The 22,081-nt window shown below is 39.3% G+C and overlaps 1 protein-coding gene across 8 annotated transcripts in view; it reads right to left on the bottom strand.

Annotated features, from left to right (window-relative positions):
- Positions 1 to 22,081, bottom strand: part of HACE1 (HECT domain and ankyrin repeat containing E3 ubiquitin protein ligase 1) — a 154,158-nt gene that overhangs the window by 10,218 nt on the left and 121,859 nt on the right. For 6 of the 8 annotated variants that reach the window (XM_051855413.2, XM_070073752.1, XM_051855408.2 and 3 more), the window contains 2 exons: positions 12,876 to 12,989; positions 10,640 to 11,609 (listed from right to left, as the gene is read on the bottom strand). In XM_051855413.2, the coding sequence (XP_051711373.1) occupies positions 11,507 to 11,609; positions 12,876 to 12,989 (217 nt within the window). In that variant the 3' untranslated portion in view covers positions 10,640 to 11,506. Of the gene's footprint in view, positions 1 to 10,639; positions 11,610 to 12,875; positions 12,990 to 22,081 lie in introns of those variants that run through there. The other 2 variants (XM_051855409.2, XM_051855411.2) reach the window with 1 other exon arrangement.

The following is a 22,081-nucleotide window of genomic DNA, read 5'->3' as shown; positions in this document are numbered from 1 at the left end:
AGCCTGAGAACAGGACTGATTGTGTGAATTTACCATTAGCCTGGGGGAAGACATAGTAATCTATCCAGTGTGGTTAGAGGGGCCAACTGTATTCCCCAGGGTGATGTTGCCCCAGGAGGGGGTGCAAAAAGGAGCCTAAGCTTACAGTGGCAAATGGGTGCAACTGGGCCAAGGATTGGCATTTTGATATAGGGGAATTTTGTGATATTGATGTGTAGTTGCTCTCCTTTTCTGTTTTAACTGAGAGGTGTTCCCTGGAAGTGACACAGAAGGACTGTGGAGTAGGGAGGGCAGTATAGGTGGAGGATAGAAAGAGCCAGAACCAGCAGTGCTTAGCGAGATATGCATTTGTGTTACTTATTTATTTAAAAGACTGTTTATGTTCTTATTTGAAAATCAGAGTTACAGAGAGAGATTTTTCACCTGCTGGGTCATTCCTCAAATGACTGCAACAGGGAGTCTGGGTCTCCCATGTAGGTGACAGGGACCTTAACACTTGAACCATCTTTTGTTGCTTTTCCCAGTCATTAACAGGGAGCAAGATTGGAAGTGGAGCAGCGGGGACATGAACCAGCACACACATGGCATGCCAGCATTACAGGTAGCAAATTTACCTGCTATACAAGATTTGTGTTATTGAAAAGTGAGAGAAAGTTATGTGCAGCAAGAAAGTTTTGAAAGGGGACTGGACAGGAGAGGGACATGGTAGCAGTCAAGAGAAGCAGTGTGGAATCATCTTTGGGTGTCAGAGGTCAGAATAAGCAGAACCACCCAACCAAACAGAAAGGCACTCAAAAGTATAAACCGATCACCCTGGAGGAAACAGTCCCCCAGGAAATCACAGAGTTGCTGCCGGGTTTGGATGGGGATGGCAGCTTTTGAGTCGGTCAGAATAAGATCATAGAACTGTCCAGAATCAAATATGAAGGGAGGGGCTCACAGTTTTGTGAGCAGGCATACCCTCCTTTTCTGAATCCTCTGGAATAGTGGTGAGACAAAGAGAAGTGGTTGTCAGGTCATGCAGCTGCCACTTCCTCAAGGCCTGTCCCTAACTGTCCTGGGTTGGGGCAAGTTTTAACCTGGAAAAAAAAAGAATCTAGAAGGGAAAACTTAGTAAGTTTGGCAGCTGTGGCGGTTGTCAAAATGATGAAATAAGAAGACCTACTCTAACTAGGTTGGACTGGCTTTAGGCTGAGGGTTTTTACATAGACCCAGTCCCTGACATTAACCTGTAATAGAGAGGGATAAGGGTAGGGTTTTGGGAAGAAGGAATCCATGAAAATGAGCAGGGATTGGAGAGTCTGGGCTAATTCTGGAATATAGTCTCTAAGGGAAGAAGATGAAGAGGAAAATTGCCTAAAATTAAATGGTGGCTGTATATGAGATCAATAAGGGTAAGTTGGTGTGGGATGTACTTTGAAGTCACAGAAACCCAGCAGGAAGGAGGGAGGGCCAGGTTCTAAGTTTGGAGCATAAACTTCCTGAGATGCATCTTAATGAAACCATTCATTCTTTCTACCCTGCCTGAGGGTTGTGGGCAACGGGGGATATGGAGTTTCCAGCTTACCTTTAGGGTGGTGAATACCTCCTGTGTAATTTGAGAAGTGAAAGCTAGTCCCTTATCAGAATGAATGCTAGTGGGGAGGCTGAACTGAGGGATGATTTCTTTTACAAGAAAGGTTATCATGATGTCAGCCTTCTCTGATGAACAAGGGAAAGCCTGTACCCACCCAGAAAAGGTGTCTGCAAAGACAAAAAAAAAAAGTTTTATCGTTTTGATCAGAGGCATGTGAGTAAAATCTATTTGCCCTCTGGCCTGGTGAGACGGGATATGGGGGTTTGAGACGGCCATTGGGAGAAGGCTTTTGGCAGATAGAGCAGGACAGAATGATACAGAGATGGGAAAAGAGATGGGTGATGGTTGGTTGTGAAGGGAAGTGAGAAGACCAAAAGTCCCCTGTCTTAGAAGCATTACTCAGACATTCTTAAGAAACCAACTGTGCTTTGTTAACTTCTCTTTGTAAGGGCAAATCAGGCTTCTCTGGTGAGTACGGGGGAGGCTGTGGCAGGTTGGTCCACCTGACCTGGTACAATGCTTCTCTGTTTGTTGTATCCCAGGGCAATTAAAAAGTTTTTTATTCGCTATCTCCTGCAGTGGAGGATGGCTACTAGTGGAATGTTGCTGCCTGGAGTAGTTTTAGAATGAGGGTGCCATTGATGATAGAGAAGCCCCAGGTTGTAATATAACCTCTTGCTCACCAAATAGGAGCATGAGTGTATGATATGATAGACGTATTTGGAATCTGTGTACATATTTACATTTAGACCTTTGGTCAGGGTGAGGGCTCAGGTAAAAATAATAAGCTCTACCTGTTGTTTAGTTGTGCCTGGTGGTAAAAAACTGTGTGATGTCATAGCCCGTCCAAGAGGAGCCTTTAATCTTGGTCTCCTATCTGTAAACCAACAAGGGGCGGATTTAGCCAGGGGGAAATAGAGATGTTGGGAAAAGGAATTAGGAATAGATCAGGATTTCATCACAGGTGTGTTGGAGGTCTTTATAGTCAGCATGGGTAGGAGTTACAAGGAGAGGGGCTGGATTAAGAGAGGAGCACCTCTGGAGTGTGACATTGTGTTTTTATAGAAAGGATTGTAAATGGGGAGCTGAGATCATGGAGATGGCCTGGTGGGATAAAAGGGACTGAATAGAATGTGAGATGTGTAGAGTGAGGTTTTGAGAAAGAAATAATTTTGAGCTTTCTAATATTAGCTGTGAAGGCAGCAAAAGCAGAGACTGGTTGGCCCACCCAGCAGGATTTTATCCAGCTGCTTAGAGAAGTAAGCTACTGGCTTAATATCAGGGCCAGAAAACTGGGTAAGGAGTCCAAGTGTAAAACTCCTCTTTCCAAAGGGTTTGGAAATCAAAGGGTTTAGAGGGATTGGGGAAAGCAATGGCCAGGGGCTGAAGTGAGGGCCTTTTTTAGCTGGTTGAAGGCCATCCTGGTAGGAGCTGAGAATTCAAGGTGGTGACAGGGTCATTGGGATTCTGCCTATATAAGGGTATAGTGATGACTGAATTGGGTATCCATATGTGGAAGAAACTGACCAGGGGCTGGTACTGTGGTGTACTGGGTAAAGCCACCGCCTGCAGTGCCAGCATCCCATATGGGTGCTGGTTCAAGTCCTGGCTGCTCTACTTCTGATCCAGCTCCCTGCTAATTCACCTGGGAAGGCAGCAGAAGATGGTCCAAATCCTTGGCCTATGCACCCACACTGGAGACTTAGAAGAAGCAGCCCCTGGTTCCTGGCTTAAGATTGGCCCAGCTTCTACTACTGTGACCATTTTGGGGAGTGAACCAGCAGATAGAAACTTCCTCTCTCTCCCTCTTTCTCTCTCTCTGCCTCTCAAGTAATCTTTTAAAAAATGGCCAATTCTAAGAAGGAAGATACATTTGATTTTGATTTGGGAACAGTGACCTGGCCAATTAAAAACTTACGGTTATGTGTAAGCCCTCTGTGTGTAGGTATAATGTGTAATCCGAGATAGATTACCTTGGTTTTGAAAAACTGATCCTTCTGGTAGGAAACTCAACAGCTCCAGTGTGCTAGGAAGTTGAGAAGCTAGATAGTCTGTGAAATACACTTCATTAAGAAGAGCTACACCGGAGATCACTTACATACTGGAGAAGGGTGCTGGGTTATATGGACAATACTTAGAGGTCATTTGATAAAGCCTATCTACCAAAGATGTGGAGACTGTCCCAGAACTACTGGGGGAGGAATGTCCAGGTTAGCTGTTGAGAAATTTTAGTAGAGGGGTCTGTTCAGGTAGTGCAAAAAGATATTGAAAGCAAGGAACAAGAGGGATAGTAAAGAAAGCATCTTTTAAGATCTTTAACAGTGAAATGAGTAGTGTGTGGGGGAATTAAAGAGAGGAGGGTGTGTGGGTTACAAAAAACCAGAACTACAGGGAGTGTAGCCTCATTTAGGATACATAAATCTTGTACCAAGCAGTTTTTTTTTTTTTTTTTGTACCAATCAGGTTTTCTTTAACAGAAAGAATGGGGGTATTATAAGTGGAATTAGCTGGCCTGAGTAACCCAGGCCCAGTGGAATTAGCTGGCCTGATACCCAGCTAATAGCAGTCTAGTAATTACAGGTTCAAGCCCTTGCAAGGCCTGTGGCTTAGGGGGATATTGAGCTTTGTCAGGGAATCAGGAGGGGTCCTTGAGGGATATTATTATGGGGGTGTGATGGAGAACAACTGAGGGGTATTCAGTATTCCAAAGGGGTCTTCCTGGCTAGAAAGTATATCTGGAAGTTGTGAAAGATTTGGGGTCTCGAGAGAAGGGCTAGCAATAGGAGGGTAGGCAGGTAAGGGTCAGAGGCTTATAACATAATGGCAGAGTATAGCTTAGCCAGTAAGTCCCATCCAAGGAGTGAAATCACACAGGTAGGTAGGAAAAGGAAATGAGAGGAGATAGTAGATCCTATTGAGCAAATAAGGGGTTGATTTTTGAGCAGCTGTAAAATTTGGCCATTGACCCCCACCTCCCCATAATAGAAAGAGGAAAGGACTAAATGTCCCATATGTTCTCATAAAACTGAATACATTTCCCTCTGTCAAAGGAGAAAGATGAGCTTACCTGCTACCTTCAGGCAAACCCTGGGGTCCACATTGGTGATGATGGCAGGGGCCCTCAAACTCAGGCCTAGTCAGTCCTCAGCAGCTAGTTCAAGAAGGTCAGGAAGGGACAATCCTGGTTCAGACTGCCAGTGTCTTCTTACCTTACATGCCGAGCATTGCCCCAGCAGAGCCCGGGGATTGGCACAAGCTCTTGCCCAGTATCCTTCCTTCTTGCACTCAAGACAAGGTCCTGTAGGCTCTAAAGCGCAGTAGGCAGAGGTTTTTGCTGGCCCCCTTGAAGTGCAGAAGTAGCTGGTGTTTAGCCCAATCTCTTTTTAGTTTTTGAGTTTTAAATCTCTCTTATTATTAAAGACCTTGAAGGTGGCTTTTAGGAGGTCCTTTTGAGAGGCCTATGTCTCATCCTCTAATTTTTTAACCTATTTTTTGGATATCTGGGGGATGCCTGGGAAATAAAATGAATGTGGCAATAGTACCCTTACCTCTGACTCTAGATCTAAGTTGATATATTTGAGGAGGGCCTCTCTGAGTTGGCTCATAAAAGCCTTGCGGGGTGGCAGGGTTACCATCAGGCTTTCAGGTGACTTGAATTTTTCTGTAATTCCCTGCCCTAAGTCTTTTCCATTCTCTAAAATATGCAGGTTAAGAAATGCACCATTATTGCTGGGTCCATGGACTTGGAATAGTACTTCCATTGGGGGTCACTGGGAAAAACTGCATTAATTCCAGCAGGGTACTGTTTAGAGTCCTGTGTGTGTAAGGAGCTGGCAAAGGCTGTGATGACAGCCTAAATACAGACCTTCTCTTCAGGTGTAGCTGAAGAGGAAATAATAATATCCTAATAGGTTAGATCACAGCTGTCAGTAGGATAGAGGAATTTCTTTGGTGTAGTGGGCAAGATCTGTGGTAAAGGAGCCTAAACACTTCATTTTAGGCCAGGTCACAAAGTGACAATGGAACATGGACATTAACAACGCCCTCTGCACCAACCACCTCCTGGAGGGGCAAGAGAGGGGCTGGCAGTGGAGGGTAAGTAGCAGGAGGCAGCTGTGGCTATTGTGAGCATGACCAGGTAGTAGGAGGGGAGCAAGAAGAGGGAAGCGAGAGAGAAGAGGACTGAGAAGCAGGTTCACAGAAAGGGGACAGTTCCTCTGAGACTGGCTGCCAAGAGCATGAATGGGTAGAAGGAGGTGGTGGTGGTGATGGTGGAGGGAGTGGAAAGGACACCTGAACAAAGATCGGAAGGTTAGGAAGATTCTACAGAGGAAGCCAAGGCAGCATATGGAGGAGGACAGGGCAGAGGGGTGTGATCAACAGTCAGATGTGATCAAAGTCGGCTGACTTTGGAGGCTCAAGGATTAGAGGTTTGATGTCTTTCCTAAGAGGCTCAGGGTTAGGGGTCTGATCTTTCCCCTAAGGAGTGAAGGGCAACTATGGAGGTTGAAGAATGCCCCTAGAGAGGGAACCTCAGTCCACTTTCGGCTGAGATTGATGAAGCTAAGTCTCGGAAAATTTGGGAGTCAGAGGTCCCATTTTTGGGCCATTGACTATTATTGTCCAGGTTATATTTTAGCCAAACTGAATTACGGATCAAGAGGTGTCACTTTGGCTGAATTTCTTTCCCTGGATATAGTTTTATGATTCTAGAGAAGACACCCAAGAAGTGAATCCTTAGGTGAGGTGACTTGCATGGGTGTTTCCCATGTGGAAAGGGACTGGGGGTGAGTCCCAGAGTCAAAAATGGGAGGAGGGGGAGAGGTGGGCATCCCTGGATCTATCTACCTTAAACAGGTGAGACCAGCCCTCACCTCCAGGCATCCCCAGGATTACAGAGGTCAGGGCCAGAAAGGACAGTTCCCCAGGCTGGAGGAAGGACCTTGGCTGAGCACCAGGATTTTCAGACAGATGGAGAGTACAGCATGGCCCTCCAGTGGGACTCAAAAGAACTCACATTTCCCAAGATAGTGACCAGTGTTGTGTGTTGAAGAAGCAAGGGACAGGGGAGGTTCCCCACGGACCACTCACCTTCCTGGGTTCCAGCATAAACTGTTAGGTTTTAGGATTTTATATGTTCCAGTAGGGCAAAGCAGCAGCAGGTTAAGGCAGAGAAGGCTTTTAATGCAGATAGAACAGCATGGCAGGAGATGTAAACTTCAGGCTCAGACACCCAGTGGGGGCACCAAAGAGGTTCAGCCCCCTGGGCGGCAGGCATCCTTCTTTTTAAACACCTTGTCTGAGGAAGAGGCCTTGCATACATGCAGAGGCCCATGTCCATGCAATAAAGTGGGTCTGAATGGGCAGAAGACCTCCTTGACCGTTGTTTATGGAAGACAACAATTTACAGTGTATGCTGTTAGTTTGAGATGTCCCTGGTAAGGAGCTGTTCAAGCTGGTGCCAAGCCTGTGGAATCTTAGGCAATAAAATTCCACCAAGTCACTTTTTGAGTTATTAAAATTCCACCAAGTCACTTTTTGAGTTATTTTACTTGTGCCTAATTCTACCAGGTTTGAAGCCAAGTATTTGTCTCCAACAGCCAAGCAAGTCCTAACACAAGAAAACTGAAGGTATATAAAAAGGTGGTTTAGAGGAATATGAACTTGTGGAAGTTATGTGGGCAGGTAGGTAGCTAAGAGAGGAGCTGAGGATTGACAGCTCCAGCTGACCTGTAAAACTGTAATGATGAAACCAACTGCTTCATAAAACTGCTAGCCCAAAATCAAGCAGAAAGAGAATTAAATACCAAGGAAATACTTAGGCAGATTTTCATGCAAAATCAGCCAGTACTGAAATTAAGAGATCCAATTTGAATGAACTCCTAAAGGTTAATCCAACTCAAATTACTTATGATAACTTATTTAATAAACAGTGCTGTGCACCTGAATTAGAGAAACAAAATTGGCATTTGAGATGATGAAAATTCAGTACTAAACATGAACTCATGGAGTGCCTCAGTAGCCTTCTGATCCTTAAAGTTTCCAATGTAAGCTCTTCACTCCATGATTCACCATTAAAAAGGGAAAAATGGTCCAAACTATGGGAAAAAAATCATATGGTTAATGTTCTGAAGTTCCTGAAATGGCTTATAACTAATATTTGTTTTGTCAAATCCAGAGTCTTGGGAAGACAATCAGAAACTTCAAGTACATTTTCACTACCTGATGGGCCATTTGAACATTTACAAGGAGTTTCATTCAAATGGCACTTTCTGCATATTTTCTGGTTGTAAAGAAGCTTTCCCACATAGGAAGACTGATGCCTTAACAATAGCTAAAAGGTTATTAAGAAACATATTTTCCCCCATAGAGCATTCATGGAGAAATCTCCAGTGACAGCAGTAGTCATTTTCCTGGACAAGTTATAAAACAGTTAAATACGGCTATTACAAATACAATAACATAGGGCAAAGCACACTGAATCAATTGTATTACCTTGGTCAGAGGTATTGTAGACTGACCCTCAGTGGACAAGCTGACCCCTATGAAACAGTCACTGGAAGTCCTATGCCCCTAATAAGAGAACCCCATGTATCTCTCATAACCTCTGAGAGGACTAAGTGCCATATATAAAGCTTTAATGCATTGTCTCAACATGTTTTTTGTTTTTTGGTTTTTTTTTTTTTTTTTTTTTTTTTTTTTTTTTTTTGACAGGCAGAGTTAGACAGTGAGAGAGAAAGACAGAGAGAAAGGTCTTCCTTCCATTGGTTCACCCCCTAAATGGCTGCTATGGCCAGCGCACTGCACCTATCCGAAGCCAGGAGCCAGCTGCTTCCTCCTGGTCTCCCATGCGGGTGCAGGGCCCAAGGACCTGGGCCATCATCCACTGCCTTCCTGGGCCACAGCAGAGAGCTTAACTGGAAGAGGAGCAACCGGGACAGAATCCGGCACCCCAACCAAGACTAGAACCTGGGGTGCCGGCACCGTAGGCAGAGGATTAGCTTAGTGAGCCGCAGCGTCAGCCAGCTTACGTATAATATTGAACAAAACTGAATGCTGTGTGTCTTTTCCCTGATTTGCTACTATGGAAGGCTTAATTAAGGTGCTGATATCACTGTTTCTTTAGACATGGCCACCAAATACATTAGGGAAATTTTGTAAGGAAAATGGAAAATATGGTGTGTTTACAGGATCAACTAACAATTGACTTGCAGGCATCCTAAGTGGTAGATGGCAAGTTTGGCTTTTCCAAGGTTGTCTAATTTCTGTGTTCTAGAGTATCTCCAGGTTATTAAGACTTGTGGTAACAGGCTAAAGCTCCATAAATCAGACCATTCTACAGCAAACTATGAATCTTAATCACCATCACACCCTAAACACAGACTGTGACCAATGAGACTCAATTGCCGTTCTATCCTGCCAGAAGTCTGCTTTGATTTTTATTGGCTCAGTTCACTGAGGCTCCTGTTAAGGAGTACACTTCAGTTTTTACAGTGCTTCTCCTGATAGTTATCATAATGGTCCCTTGATGCGCTCACTCACTCTTTTGCTCTCTCTCTTTGTATGTGTATATATACATATATATACATATTTATACAAACCCTAAATGTTTGTATGCAACCATCCATTTGGTGTTGAATGGTCTCACTTCCACTAGATCAGCAAAAATATAAAAAATTATTCAACTGTACGTCATTTATGATGTGACACAGAATGGTACCAAGGTCCAGAATTTTAGTCAATCTCTTGAAAATTGAGAGGCTGACCAAAAGGGGAAAACTGTTAAACTAAATTGACCTGAGGACTTTGTACTTGGAACCCTTATGGAATTGACTGTAATCCAACTTTGTGCAAACTAACAGACAGGCTAATTTAGGAGTATACTCTTGCAATAAAAAGCTTCAGTCTCAACCAACACATAGGCATCATGTTTCTGTCAATTGCACTCAAGTGGCCAAATGATTAAACTGTATTCAAATAAGGCAAATGCTGAGCTATAACCAATAGGGCCATCTCTGCACCTCATTTCCTTTTTCTGTACTGCCTTTCTGTTTTCTGTCCATAAATGCCTTATAGTATACAGGACAGACTAGAGCATTCTGTACCTGTTCTAGTTGGGAGGGTTGCCCAATTCTAGAATTATAAATAAAAGCAATTAAGATCTGAAAAATAGATTTGTTGTAACTCTTTTAAGCAAAATAATGACCTTCTATAATTAAACTTTCAAAAAATAAAAAACTAAAACATTATTTGCTTCAGTTATTATAAAGCATCTGAATTTCAATTTTCGAGCTAACAATAATTTTAAAGAACTCCTTATTTTTTACATCATCTATTGAGAGATATTTTAGTATTAAAAAATGTAAAAAACAATGCATTAAAGAAGTTTAACTTACCAAAACTTTCAATGAATATGTCTCTCTAACAACACTGGACAAATAAATATACTATCTGTGCACTCACAGAGAAAAATCTGTGTGTCATTCTATCAATAACAATGACTTTTTTTTTTAAACAATGACATTTGATACTCTATTTTTAGCTTTCAGAGGCAAGGTCATAAAATCACAAATCCCTCTGTTAGCATTTCTATATTGTGAGTGCTCCCACTTCTCTTTAAACATTATGCTTGGGCCAGGGCTGTGGGCATAGCAGTGGAGCCACCACCTGCAGTGCCGCATCCCATTTGGGTTCCAGTTCCAGTCCCAGAAGCTCCACTTTCGATCCAGCACTCTGCCATGACCTGGGAAAACAGCGTAAGATGGTCCAGGTCCTTGGGCTCCTACACCCACTTGGGAGACCCGGAGGAAGCTCCTGGCTCCTGGCTTTGGATTGGCCGAGCTCTGGCCGTTGCAGCCATTTTGGGAGTGAACCAGTGGATGGAAAATCTCTCTCCCTCTCTCCATCTGTCCCTCTGTAACTCTGCCTTTCTTTTAAAAAAAAAAAAAAAAAGTGTGCTATAAGGACTGGAGTTTGTCTTTGTGAAAAAAAAAAAAAAATAAATGAAAGCTGATAAGACCACCCAAAAATTAAAAATAACCAGTGTTCCATTTTAGGCATATATCAGTTGAACTTAATATTTTAATCACAAAAAGTAAAATTATGAAATAAAAAAGTACAAACTGTAATCTGCACATCAGATTACTTCTTTAAATGTGTGTCAGAGTTCACAGATAAACATAATGAAAGGAAATATGGTAAAATATTTTTTAATTTTACCTTCATCATAAATTAAGGCATAAGAAAAATTTTGAAACCACAATGTGTACATATGGAAAACTCACCACTGAAAGATGAAACTAATTAATATAACACAGTATAAGCTTTAATATATAAATCAGATGCCATTTCATCAGCTGTTAGTCACATCACTCTAAATTTTATATTATATATTAAAATACTAAAAAGCTAAAAAATCATTGCAATATAGATGCAATGTGGGAAAATACATATTTGTGGTTTTATACACAATCTAAATTAATCCATTCTATACAACAGTTTTCCAAAATATAAATGGCACTTTACATGCAAGAGAACATACCAGTTGAATGTCCTCATATAATACATTGGAAAATAAAGAGAAAATACCCTTTCAACAAGATAGTTACATAGCAGAGGTGGAATGCAGAATAAAATTTTGCCTTAACACAATCTTGGACAAGATTTAAAAAATATGAAAAAACACAGTTTCTACAATTTTCAATTAGCATTTTTAAAAATGAACTCTACTGTGATTTTGTGTTTTCTACTCATTTTACAAACAAAGAAAACATAAAAAGAGAAGAAAAAAAAAAACCTGATCTTTTATGAATTTTAAACATCAGCCCGCCTATGGGTTGCATTTAGGCTGCTTTTCTGTTGACAGTTTCCTAAATTACTTCTGCCACTCTGAATTGTGCATCAGCAGTCGGATGAGTTTTCCAGACTTCATTATGCCATTGTGTAACCATAGCTGCCACAATGTAGTGCCACAAGAAGTCTGTCCTTGAGTATTTCTTTACTAGGGTATTCAGGTAACTTCAGCATGTTGATGCTTTAAAAGAAAAACATACTGCCATTAAACAGGATATCTATGAAATTTCTCACTGTTTTGTCTAGCTGTGAAAACAGTGCTCTTAATTAACATAATACCACCCTCTGAAATTTGCATTCAAATTGGAAAACCCTGAAGTAGTATTTAAAAAGAAGAAAAAACTGCTGCAATGCAGTTTCTTTTAGCATGCAAATTTAGTGGAAGAAAATAAGTTCTTTTTAGTTTAAAATAAGCAACAGGGCAATTTAATTTGAAGTGACTGTGTAAATCAGTGATACTGATGACATTGTAACTTTAGTAATACTTAAACTAGGTTCAATTAAGTTACAGGTAGGTAGGAATTTCCCTCAAATTTTCTTACCCAAAAAAATGAGCACAAATAACTATATAAGTACTTATTTGTCATCACTGATTCCAAAATCCTAAATAGAGTTCATAGTTAAGAGGTTTTTTTATTTAAGATTTTTATTTATTTACTTGAGGGGTAGAATTACAAACAAAGAGAGGGAAAGACAGAGAGAAAGATCTTCCTCTGGTTCACTCCCCAAATGGATCCAACGGCTGCAGCTGGGCCAATTCAAAGCTAGGAGCCAGGAGCTTCTTCTGGGTCTCCCATGTGGATGCAGAGGCCCAAGGACTTGGGCCATCTTCTACTGCCTTCCCAGGCCATAGCACAGAGCTGGATTGGAAGAGGTGCAGCCAGGACACTTACCAGTGCCCATATGGGATGCTGGTGCCACTGGCGGAGGAAGCTACTATGCCACAGTACCAGCCGCAAGGGTTTCTTCTCAGTGCAGTAATACTGTAGTCAGATCTTTGATCACTCAGAATTAACCAGGAAGCAGCTAGTTAGCCTAATAGTTAAAATGCCAGTTAGGACGCACCCATCCCATGCTGAAGTGCCGGGTTTGGATCCCGGCTGCTCCTCTTCCGGTCCAGCTCTCTGCTATGGCCTGGGAAAGCAATAGAAGGTGACCCAAGTGCTTGGGCTTCTACCACCCATGTGGGAGTCCTGGATTGACTTATGGTTCCCAGTTTGGTCTTGGCCCAGCAACTTCCTGGTTCCCAGCTTGGTCTTGGCCCAGCACCAGCCTTGATGGGCATCTGGGGAGTGAACCCTGTAGATGGGAGTGCTGTTTGTCTTGTATCTCTCTGCCTCCCAGTTAAGTAAATGAATAAAGGAAAACCAAAATCAAATGCAATACTTTCACAATGCATTTAAAATAAATCATTTACAAGGCATTTAAAATAAATAATTTAACATACCATGTGCTTGAAGTTGGTAAAAGATTTGGGGTATATGGTACAGCAGCGATTGTGAAGTTCTGTAATCCACTTCCACCCATGATATTAGCAAATCCACCATGCGGGACCCTGGAACTAAGAATTCATATGTTGTAACCATGAAAGCATAATTTTTCTGATAAATAATTCAAGTTCTAAGTTAGGATAAGAATATATTTAACATTAGGATGACAAGATGACATTTTTGAGACTTGCAAAACTCCAGGTTATTACTATAAGTTGCTCTATGGCCACTTAGAAGGCTTCCATGGAGATATACTTCCAGGTTTCCATAAATAATATCATGCTTTCAACTGGCAATGCCAATACCACTATTATTGCATTTAGAATGCTGCATTTACCATTATTTGCTTTCATATATCGAATAGTTAACTAGGATTAATTTGATGGCCCAAAGTCACATTTATATCTGTATGCCTCTGGTTAGCAAAATATCTGGCATCTAGTAGATAGTCATTAAATATTTGCTCAATAAACCAAATGTTTGGTTAATTTAGGCAGCAAAAGCTCATACATGTAATCCAAATGATCTCCCTATTTGTGAAAAATATCTAAGCTCAAAAGCTTTTTGTTCTACTTTGCTTTCACAGTCATAAAACTATAAAATTCTTCACATTTCCCTTACCTTTATTAGAAGCATTTTCTTTCAGAATATTTTTAAATATACAAAACAACATTTATGGGGTAGTAAGAATATCAAGCACATTTTTTAAAAATACCACCTAACATAAAAGCACCACAGAAAGGCTAACATTTAAGTATAACACATCATTAGAAATTTTAATATTGGGTACATGGTTGTAGAGAATGTAATCACACCTTCTTAATGTGTATACATCTGAAAGTATTTCAAATTAGTCTGGATATGTATTTATCTTGAGTAAACCAAGTGATCCTTGACAAAGTTTTGTTACTTTAAAATGAGATGCTTTAGTGCTTTTTAGATAAATTAGAATGCTGACAAAAAATCATTTAATAGGTAAGTATTAAGTGCTACTCAAAAAAGAAGCATGATTACAATTTAAAATATCTTCTAACACAGAATTCTTAGTAGAAAGCATATTTGGGTTGACTTTAATGCTGAACCTTAAATAGCCAAAACAATCTTGAAAAACAAAGGCAGCTCAAATTCTGATTTCAAACTTGCTATGAACTACAGTAATCAAAACAGTGCTGGCATAAAGACAGACATATAAACAAAGAGCCCAGAAATAACCCCTCACATACAGGTCAGATAATTTTTAACAAGAATGCCAAGATATTCAACAGGAAAAGGACAGTCTTTTCAACAGGGTGTACAGAGAAAATTGATTATCAGCTGGAAAGTAGCAACTCAGGAATCCCTAGTGCATATGCAAACACATGGAGACTGAACAACATGCTCCTGAATGAACAGTGCGTCTAGAAGAAATCAAAAGAGGAATCAAAAACTTTCTGGAAGTAAATGAGGATAACAATACAACATATCAAAACTTATGGGATACAATAAAAGCAGAGTTAAGAGGAAAGTTTATAGCAATAGGTGCCTACATCAAGAAATTGGAAAGGCACCAAACAAATGAGCTATCAATGCATCGCAAGGATAGAAAAAAAACTGCAGCAAACCAGACCCAAATCTAGTAGGAGAAGAGAAATAATTAAAATTAGAGAAAAAATCAACAGAACTGAATCCAAAAAAATTACAAAAGATCAGTAAAACGAAGAGCTGTTTTTTTGATGGGTGTGTACTTGATAGGCCAAGGCCTATGTTGAAGAATGTAAACCTTCAAGATGGCTTCTCTTGGCCGGCTGCTGGTCTGGGTGAGGAGATGCTGGAGTCCCCAATCTCTCTTTGCTTTATATACCTTCTCTTTTTTTGTTCCCCTATGTGGAACTTCAAAAGCAGTTCACCTGTCTCCCCCTTCTGCTGCTACTTGCAGCTCTGTGGACCCCATTTACCATTATTTGCTTTCATATATCATTAACAAAAACTAACTTAAAAGAGATTAGAAAAATCCCTTAGGGGGGTTTTAAGATGGCAGTTTAGCAACAGGACGTTCCAAGGCAGGCGGGGCAAAATAGATAGTTAAAAGGGAGAGAAGTTAAACGCCAGAGATAGAGCCCGGGATATTTACCACAGGAAACCCAGGAGGCCAACATAGACGGGGCTAGTCCATGCTGAAAGAGCAAATCAGGAGGAGAAACAGAGGACACAGGAGGTGCAGACTGTCAGGGAGGAGGGCGCCAGATTAGATTAGATAACAAGATAGGAAATTGGGGGTCCACAGCTTCATTCCACTGTGGTCTGAGAAGCTGCATGGTATGATTTCAATTCTTTTAAATTTGCTGAGACTTGCTTTATGGCCTAGTATGTGGTCAATCCTAGAGAAGGTTCCATGTACTGCTGAGAAGAATGTTAATTCTTTAAGTGTAGGATGAAAAGTTCTATAGATATCTGTTAGATCCATTTGGGCTATAGTGTCGATTAAATCTACTGTTTCCTTGTTGATCTTCTGTCTAGTTGATCTGACTATTGCTGAAAGTGGAGTATTGAAGTCCCCCTGTACTACTGTATTGGAGTCTTAAGTCTCCCTTTAAGTTCCTTAACATATCTTTTAAATAAACCGGCTGTAATTAGGTGCATATAAGTTTATAATAGTTACATCTTCCTGTTGAATTGATCCCTTAATCATTATATAGTGCCCCTCTTGGTCTTTCTTAACAGTTTTTGTGTTAAAGTTTATTTTGTCTGATATTAAGATGGCTACACCCGCTCTTTTTTCATTTCTGTTGAAATGGAAAATCTTTTTCCAACCTTTCACTTTCAGTCTGCATGCATCTTTGTTGGAAAGATGTGTTTCTTATACACAGCAAATATATGGGTTTTGGTTTTTAATCCATTCAGCCAGTCTGTGTCTTTTAATTGGAGAGTTGGGGCCACTTCCATTCAATGTAACTTTGCCCTGCCATTTTTCCAAAGATATTTCTAATCTATGCTTTGAACTTCCTGTGATCTTTTACTGGGAGGTTTTCTTCCTTTACCTTCTTTTGTATTGATGGCTGTGTTTCTGTGCTTCTGTGTGTAACACATCTTTAAGCATCTTTTGCAGGGCTGGACGAGTGGCAACAAATTCTTTCAATTTCTGTTTGCTATGAAAGGCCTTTATTTCACCTTCATTCACAAATGAGAGCTTTGCAGGATACAATATTCTGGGATGGCAGTTTTTTTTCTCTTAGTACTTAGGCTATATCTCACCATTCCCTCCTAGCCTGTAAGGTTTCTTATGAGAAGTCTGCTGTGAGTCTGATTGGAGTTCCCCTGAGAGTAATCTGACGTTTCTCTCTTGCACATTTTAGAATCTTTTCTTTATGTTTCACTGTGGTGAGTTTAATTACAACGTGTCGTGGTGAGGATCTCTTTTGGTCATGTTTATTGGGGATTATATGTATTTCCTGTACTTGGATGTCTCTTTCCTTCTCCAAACCTGGGAAGTTTTCTGCTAGTATCTCACTAAAAAGGCCTTCTAATCCCTTCTCTCTGTCCATTCTTTCAGGAACTCCTAGAACCCAAATGCTGGGTTTTTTTTTTAATAGTATCCTGTAGGCTCCCAACAATGTTTTTAGATTTCTAATTTCCTCTTCTTTTCTTTGGTTTGACTATATACTTTCCTGTGCTCTGTCTTCTAAGTCCACTATTTTCTCTTCTACCTCACTGATTCTGTTTTTAAGGCTCTCAAATGTGTGTTTCATTTGTTCTATTGAATTCTTCATTTCATTTTGGTTTCTCTTCAATATCTTAATTTCATGTTCTACTAAATTCTTCATTTCATTTTGATTCCTCCTTAAGATTTCATTTTCACAAGAGTGATTTCCTGTCCTGTCCTGTAAGGATTTCTGTAGTTAATGCATTTAGTTTTGATAACTTCTAAATATTCCTATCATAAATTTTTTGAAATCCTTATTTCGCATTTCTTCTATCTCATCATCTTCATAATTTTGTATTGGAGTGTCATGTTCATTTGGGTGTGTCATGATGTCTTCCTTGTTCTTGTTTCCTCGGTTTCTGCATTTGCTGTTTGGCATTGTGGAGCTATTCTTTGGTTTCTTCTTCTTTTTTTTTTCCTCGTTATATTATGACTCTAAATTAAGTGGCTTGTCTGCCTTTGGTGAATCTCTAAAGGCTTGTAGTGGGTGTGGCCAGAGAGCTCTGTTCAGTTTTTCAGGGTTAAGGGTATACCAAAGGTGACACACCCAGGTTTGGCATGGTAAATCTTCTCTCTCTCTTTTTTTATTCAGAAGGGAAGTAATTCCGCTCAGCCAAGCTCTTCTCGATGGCAATCAGTGCCTGACTGCTAGCCCCAGTGGGTGTAATATTTGTCTGCTCTGTCCCAAGGACCACACAAAGGATCTGTGCAGTTCTCAGTGTAAGCTCAGATTCCTCTGCAATATCTCTCACCAGATAACCAAGGCCGCCCGAATTTGTGGCGTCTCCCACTGAGACTATTCATGTCTCAGCCACACCAGGAGTTCTCCCCACACCCTCAGTTTTTTTTTTTTTTTCCCATAGTTCTGGTTCATAAGCACCACACATTCACTAGTTCTTAGTCTCCTATTATTTCTCCCCATTAGAGTCATGTTTTTCTGCTTGGCTGAGGGTAGGCACACAGTCCTGAGCTGGCACAGCTGTTACATATGTCCAAAATGGCACCTGCTCTATTGTCTCACTCACCTTTGTAAGGTGAGTGGAGAGACAGAATCGTGTCTGTACTGGTCCCTTTTATTATTTTTTTCTCTCCTCTAGTTAGCCTGGTGTACTTTCCCCCACGGGGCTTCAAGCCTCATTCCCTCCAGGCTCTTCCTGCTGCTATTCCACCAGTGCTTCAGGCTACTACTCTAAGCAAACTGTGTATAGAAGGGACATTCCTCAATGCAATCAAAGCAATCTATGAAAAACCCATGGCCAACATCCTATTGAATGGGGAAAAGTTGGAAGCATTTCCACTGAGATCTGGTACCAGACAGGGAAGCCCACTCTCACCACTGCTATTCAACCTAGTTCTGGAAGTTCTAGCCAGAGCTATTAGGCAAGAAAAAGAAATTAAAGGGATACAGATTGGGAAGGAAGAAGTCAAATGATCCCTCTTTGCAGATGATATGATTCTTTATTTAGAGGATCCAAAGGAACTCATAGAAGAGTTTGGAAAAGTAGCAGGATAGAAAATCAATGCAAAAAAATCAACAGCCTTTGTAAACACAGGCAATGCCACGACTAAGAAAGAACTTCTAAGATCAATCCCATTCACAATAGCCACAAAAACAATCAAATACCTTGGGATAAACTTAACCAAGGACTTCAAAGATCTCTATGATGAGAATTACAAAATCTTAAGGAAAGAAATAGAAAAGGATACCACAAAATGGAAAAATCTTCCATGCTCATGGATTGGAAGAATCAACATCATCAAAATGTCCATTCTCCCAAAAGCGATTTATAGATTCAGTGCAATACCAATTAAAATACCAAAGTCATTCTTCTCAGATCTAGACAAAATGATGCTGAAGTTCATTTAGAAACGCAGGAGACCTTGAATAGCTAAAACAATCTTATACCACAAAAACAATGCCAGAGGAATCACAATACCATATTTTAAGGTAGTTATATTTATAAGGTAGTTATAATCAAAACAGCCTGGTACTGGTACAAAAACAGATGGACAGACCAATGGAACAGAACAGAAATGCCAGAAATCAATCCAAACATCTACAGCCAACTTATATTTGATCAAGGATCTAAAACCAATTCCTGGAGCAAGGACAGTCTCTTCAACAAACAGTGCTGGGAAAACTGGATTTCCACAGGCACAAGAATGAAGTAGGACTCCTACTTTATACCTTACCTAAAAATCCATTCAAAATGGATTAAAGACCTAAACCTATGACCAGATACCATCAAATTGTTAGAGAGCACTGGGGAAATCCTGCAAAACACTGGTACAGGCAAAGAGTTCTTTCAATTGGAAGTGGAGCAGCCGGGTCTTGAACAGGTGCCCATATGGGATGCTGGCACTGTAGGCGGTGGCTTTACCTGCTACACCACTGCGCTGGCACCCAAATACACTTTTCAGTAAAGATACACATAGACAAAAATTTAAAAAATGGAAAAAAGAAATTCTATGCAAAAAGTCAAAAGTGAGCAGCAGTACTTATATAAGATAAAACAGATTTTACAAAAAAGTAATGAGAGGCAAAGAAGGTTACTATATAATGACCAAGGGATCAATTCAACAGAAGATACAATGGTAAATTTATATGGATTTCATGCCAGTCAACTCAATTTTATAAAACAAATATTATAAGGTCCAAAAGGAAAGATAAGCCACATTCAACACTCTATTTTCACCAATGGACAGAACATTCAAACAAAAAATCAACAAAGAAGCATCAGAGTTAAACTTCAGTACAGACCAAATGGAACTAACAGACATTTACCAAGCATTCCATCCAATGGCTGCAGAATATAAATTCTTTTCATCAACACATGGAATATTCTCTAGGATAGACTACATATTAAGTTATAAAACTGGTTTCAAGAAATTTTAAAATCTTAAAACCATATCAAAAATTTTTTCTGATCACAATAAACTAAAAATCAGTAACAAAAGAAACTCTAGAAATTATATAAATACGTGCAGACTGAACAATATACTTCTAGAATGAACAATAAGTCTCTGAAGAAATAAAAAGAGAAATTTAAAACTTCCTTAAAACTAATGTAAATGGAAACACAACACATCAAAACTTACAGAATATAGCAAAAGCCATAGTTAAAAGGAAGCATTTATACATTTTAGCAGTATTTACATTAAAAAGGAAGATATCAAATAAACAATCAATAATTAATGCATATCAAAGAACAAAGAACTAAAACAAACGCAAAATCAAACTTAGTAGAAGGAAAGAAGTAATAAAGATCACAGCATAAATAAATTACATAGAAACTATAAAAATAATACAAAATATCAGTGAAATGCAGAGCAGGTTTTTTGAAAAGATAAATCAATAACCCTTTACCTAAAACAGCTAAGAAAAAAGAGCTACGACCCAAATAAATAAAACCAGAGACAAAAAAGGATATATATCAGCTGATACTACAGAAACACAAAGGATCATTAGGGACTATTATGAACAACTATATACCAACACATTGGAAAACCAAGGGGAAAAAACGGATAAATATCTGGATACTAAAATCGAACTATGAAATCAGAAAATCTGAAAAGACCAATAATGAGTAACAAGACTGAATAAGTAATCAAGTCTCCCAACAAAGAAAAGCTTAGGACCAGATGGCTTCAATGCTGCAGTCTACCAAATTTTTAAGGAAGAATTAACACCAATTCTTTTCTAATTATTCTAAAAAAATTGAAATGAGGAACCCTTCCAAATTTATTCCATGAGGCCAATATTACCTTAATTTCAAAACCAAAGACACAAGCAAAAAAACTATACACTATGATCCCTGATAAACAGATGGAAAAATATGCAACAAAACAGTAGTAAATCAAATCCAACATCACATCAAAAAGATCAATCCTCATAATAAAATGGATGTAACCACAGATTTAGGAAAGATTCAACCTATGCAAATCAACAAATGTACCACATTATATTTATAGAATAAAGAAATAAAGGATAAAAATCATAGGATTATCTGGGTCCTCTATAAAGTCATACTAAAAATGATCCATAAAGAAGAAGGAGATGGGAGAGGGAATGGGAGGCAGGAAGGGAGTGGGGTGGGGGGGATGGCGGAAAGAACCACTGTATTCCTAAAGTATCTATGTAAAAATGCATTCATTAAATGAAAAAATAAATAAAATCATAGGATTACATGAAAAGTATTCAATAAAGTTTAACATCATTTCATGATAACAACCTTGAACAAATTAAGTATAGAGGGAACATACCTCAACACAATAAAGGCCACATATGACAAACCCACAGCCAACATCATATTAAATGGGGAAAAGCTGACAGCATTTCCTTTAAGATCTGGAACCAGACAACAATATCTGTTTTCATTTTTTTATTCAATATGATACTGAAGTTTTAGCCAGACCCATCAGGCAAGAGAAAGAAAAAGCACATGAATAGGAAAAGAAGACATTACATTATCCCTGTTTGCTGATGACACAATCCTTATGAGACAGAAATCCAGAACTGTTCAGTGAATTTACTAAAGTTGTGGGACACAAAATTAATCAGAGCACTTTTATAAACCAATAAAATTTCCTCTGAGAAGGAAATTATAATAGCAATCCCATTCACAATAACAAAAATACTTGGAATAAATTTAACCAAGGATGTGAAAGAACGGTTCATTGAAAATTACAAAACACTGATAAAAAGAAATTGAAACACAAAAACATGGAATAACCTCCCATGTTCATGGATTAGAAGAATTACAATTGTTAAAATGTCCATATTACTCAAAGCAATTTACATATTTAACACAATCTACACCAAAAAAAAAAAAAAAAAGATGACATGGTTCACAAAACTAGAAAAAAAAATCCTAAAATTCATGCTGAAGCACAAAAGATCAAAAACAAAGCAATCTTGAATTTTAAAGAATAAAAACAGAGGCAACACAATACCAAATTTCAAGACATATTACAGAGATAATAAAACCCAAACAGCATAGTAGTGGCAGAAAAACAGATACATGGACTACTGGAACAGAACAGAGATCCCAGAAATGAATCCATGTATTTACTGATCTTTGACAATGTGCAAAAAACAAATACTGGTGAAGGACAGTCTCTTCAATAAATCATATTGGGAAAACTGGATATCTATATATAGAAGATTTATGCTTGGCTCCCACACAAACTCTATTAAAAAAATGAAATGTTAAATGGTTCAAAGATCTAAATGTATGACATGAAAATATGAAACTGCTGAAAGAAAACACAGGGAAACACTTCAAGACATTGAAATGGCAATGATTTTTATAAGACTCCCCAAACACAGGCAAATGAAACAAAAACAGATCACTGAGATTCTATCAAACTAAAAGCTTCTTTACAGCAAAAGAAAACAGTGAAGAGGCAACTGACAGAATGAGAGAAAATATTTTCACAATATATATCTGATGAAACATTAACACCCAGAATATATCAGGAACT

This window comes from Oryctolagus cuniculus, chromosome 5 (genome assembly GCF_964237555.1).
Source record: "Oryctolagus cuniculus chromosome 5, mOryCun1.1, whole genome shotgun sequence".
Classification (NCBI taxonomy): Eukaryota; Metazoa; Chordata; class Mammalia; order Lagomorpha; family Leporidae; genus Oryctolagus; species Oryctolagus cuniculus.
The sequence above is the reverse complement of the archived record's forward strand: the minus strand, read 5'-3'. Positions and strand labels throughout refer to the sequence as shown.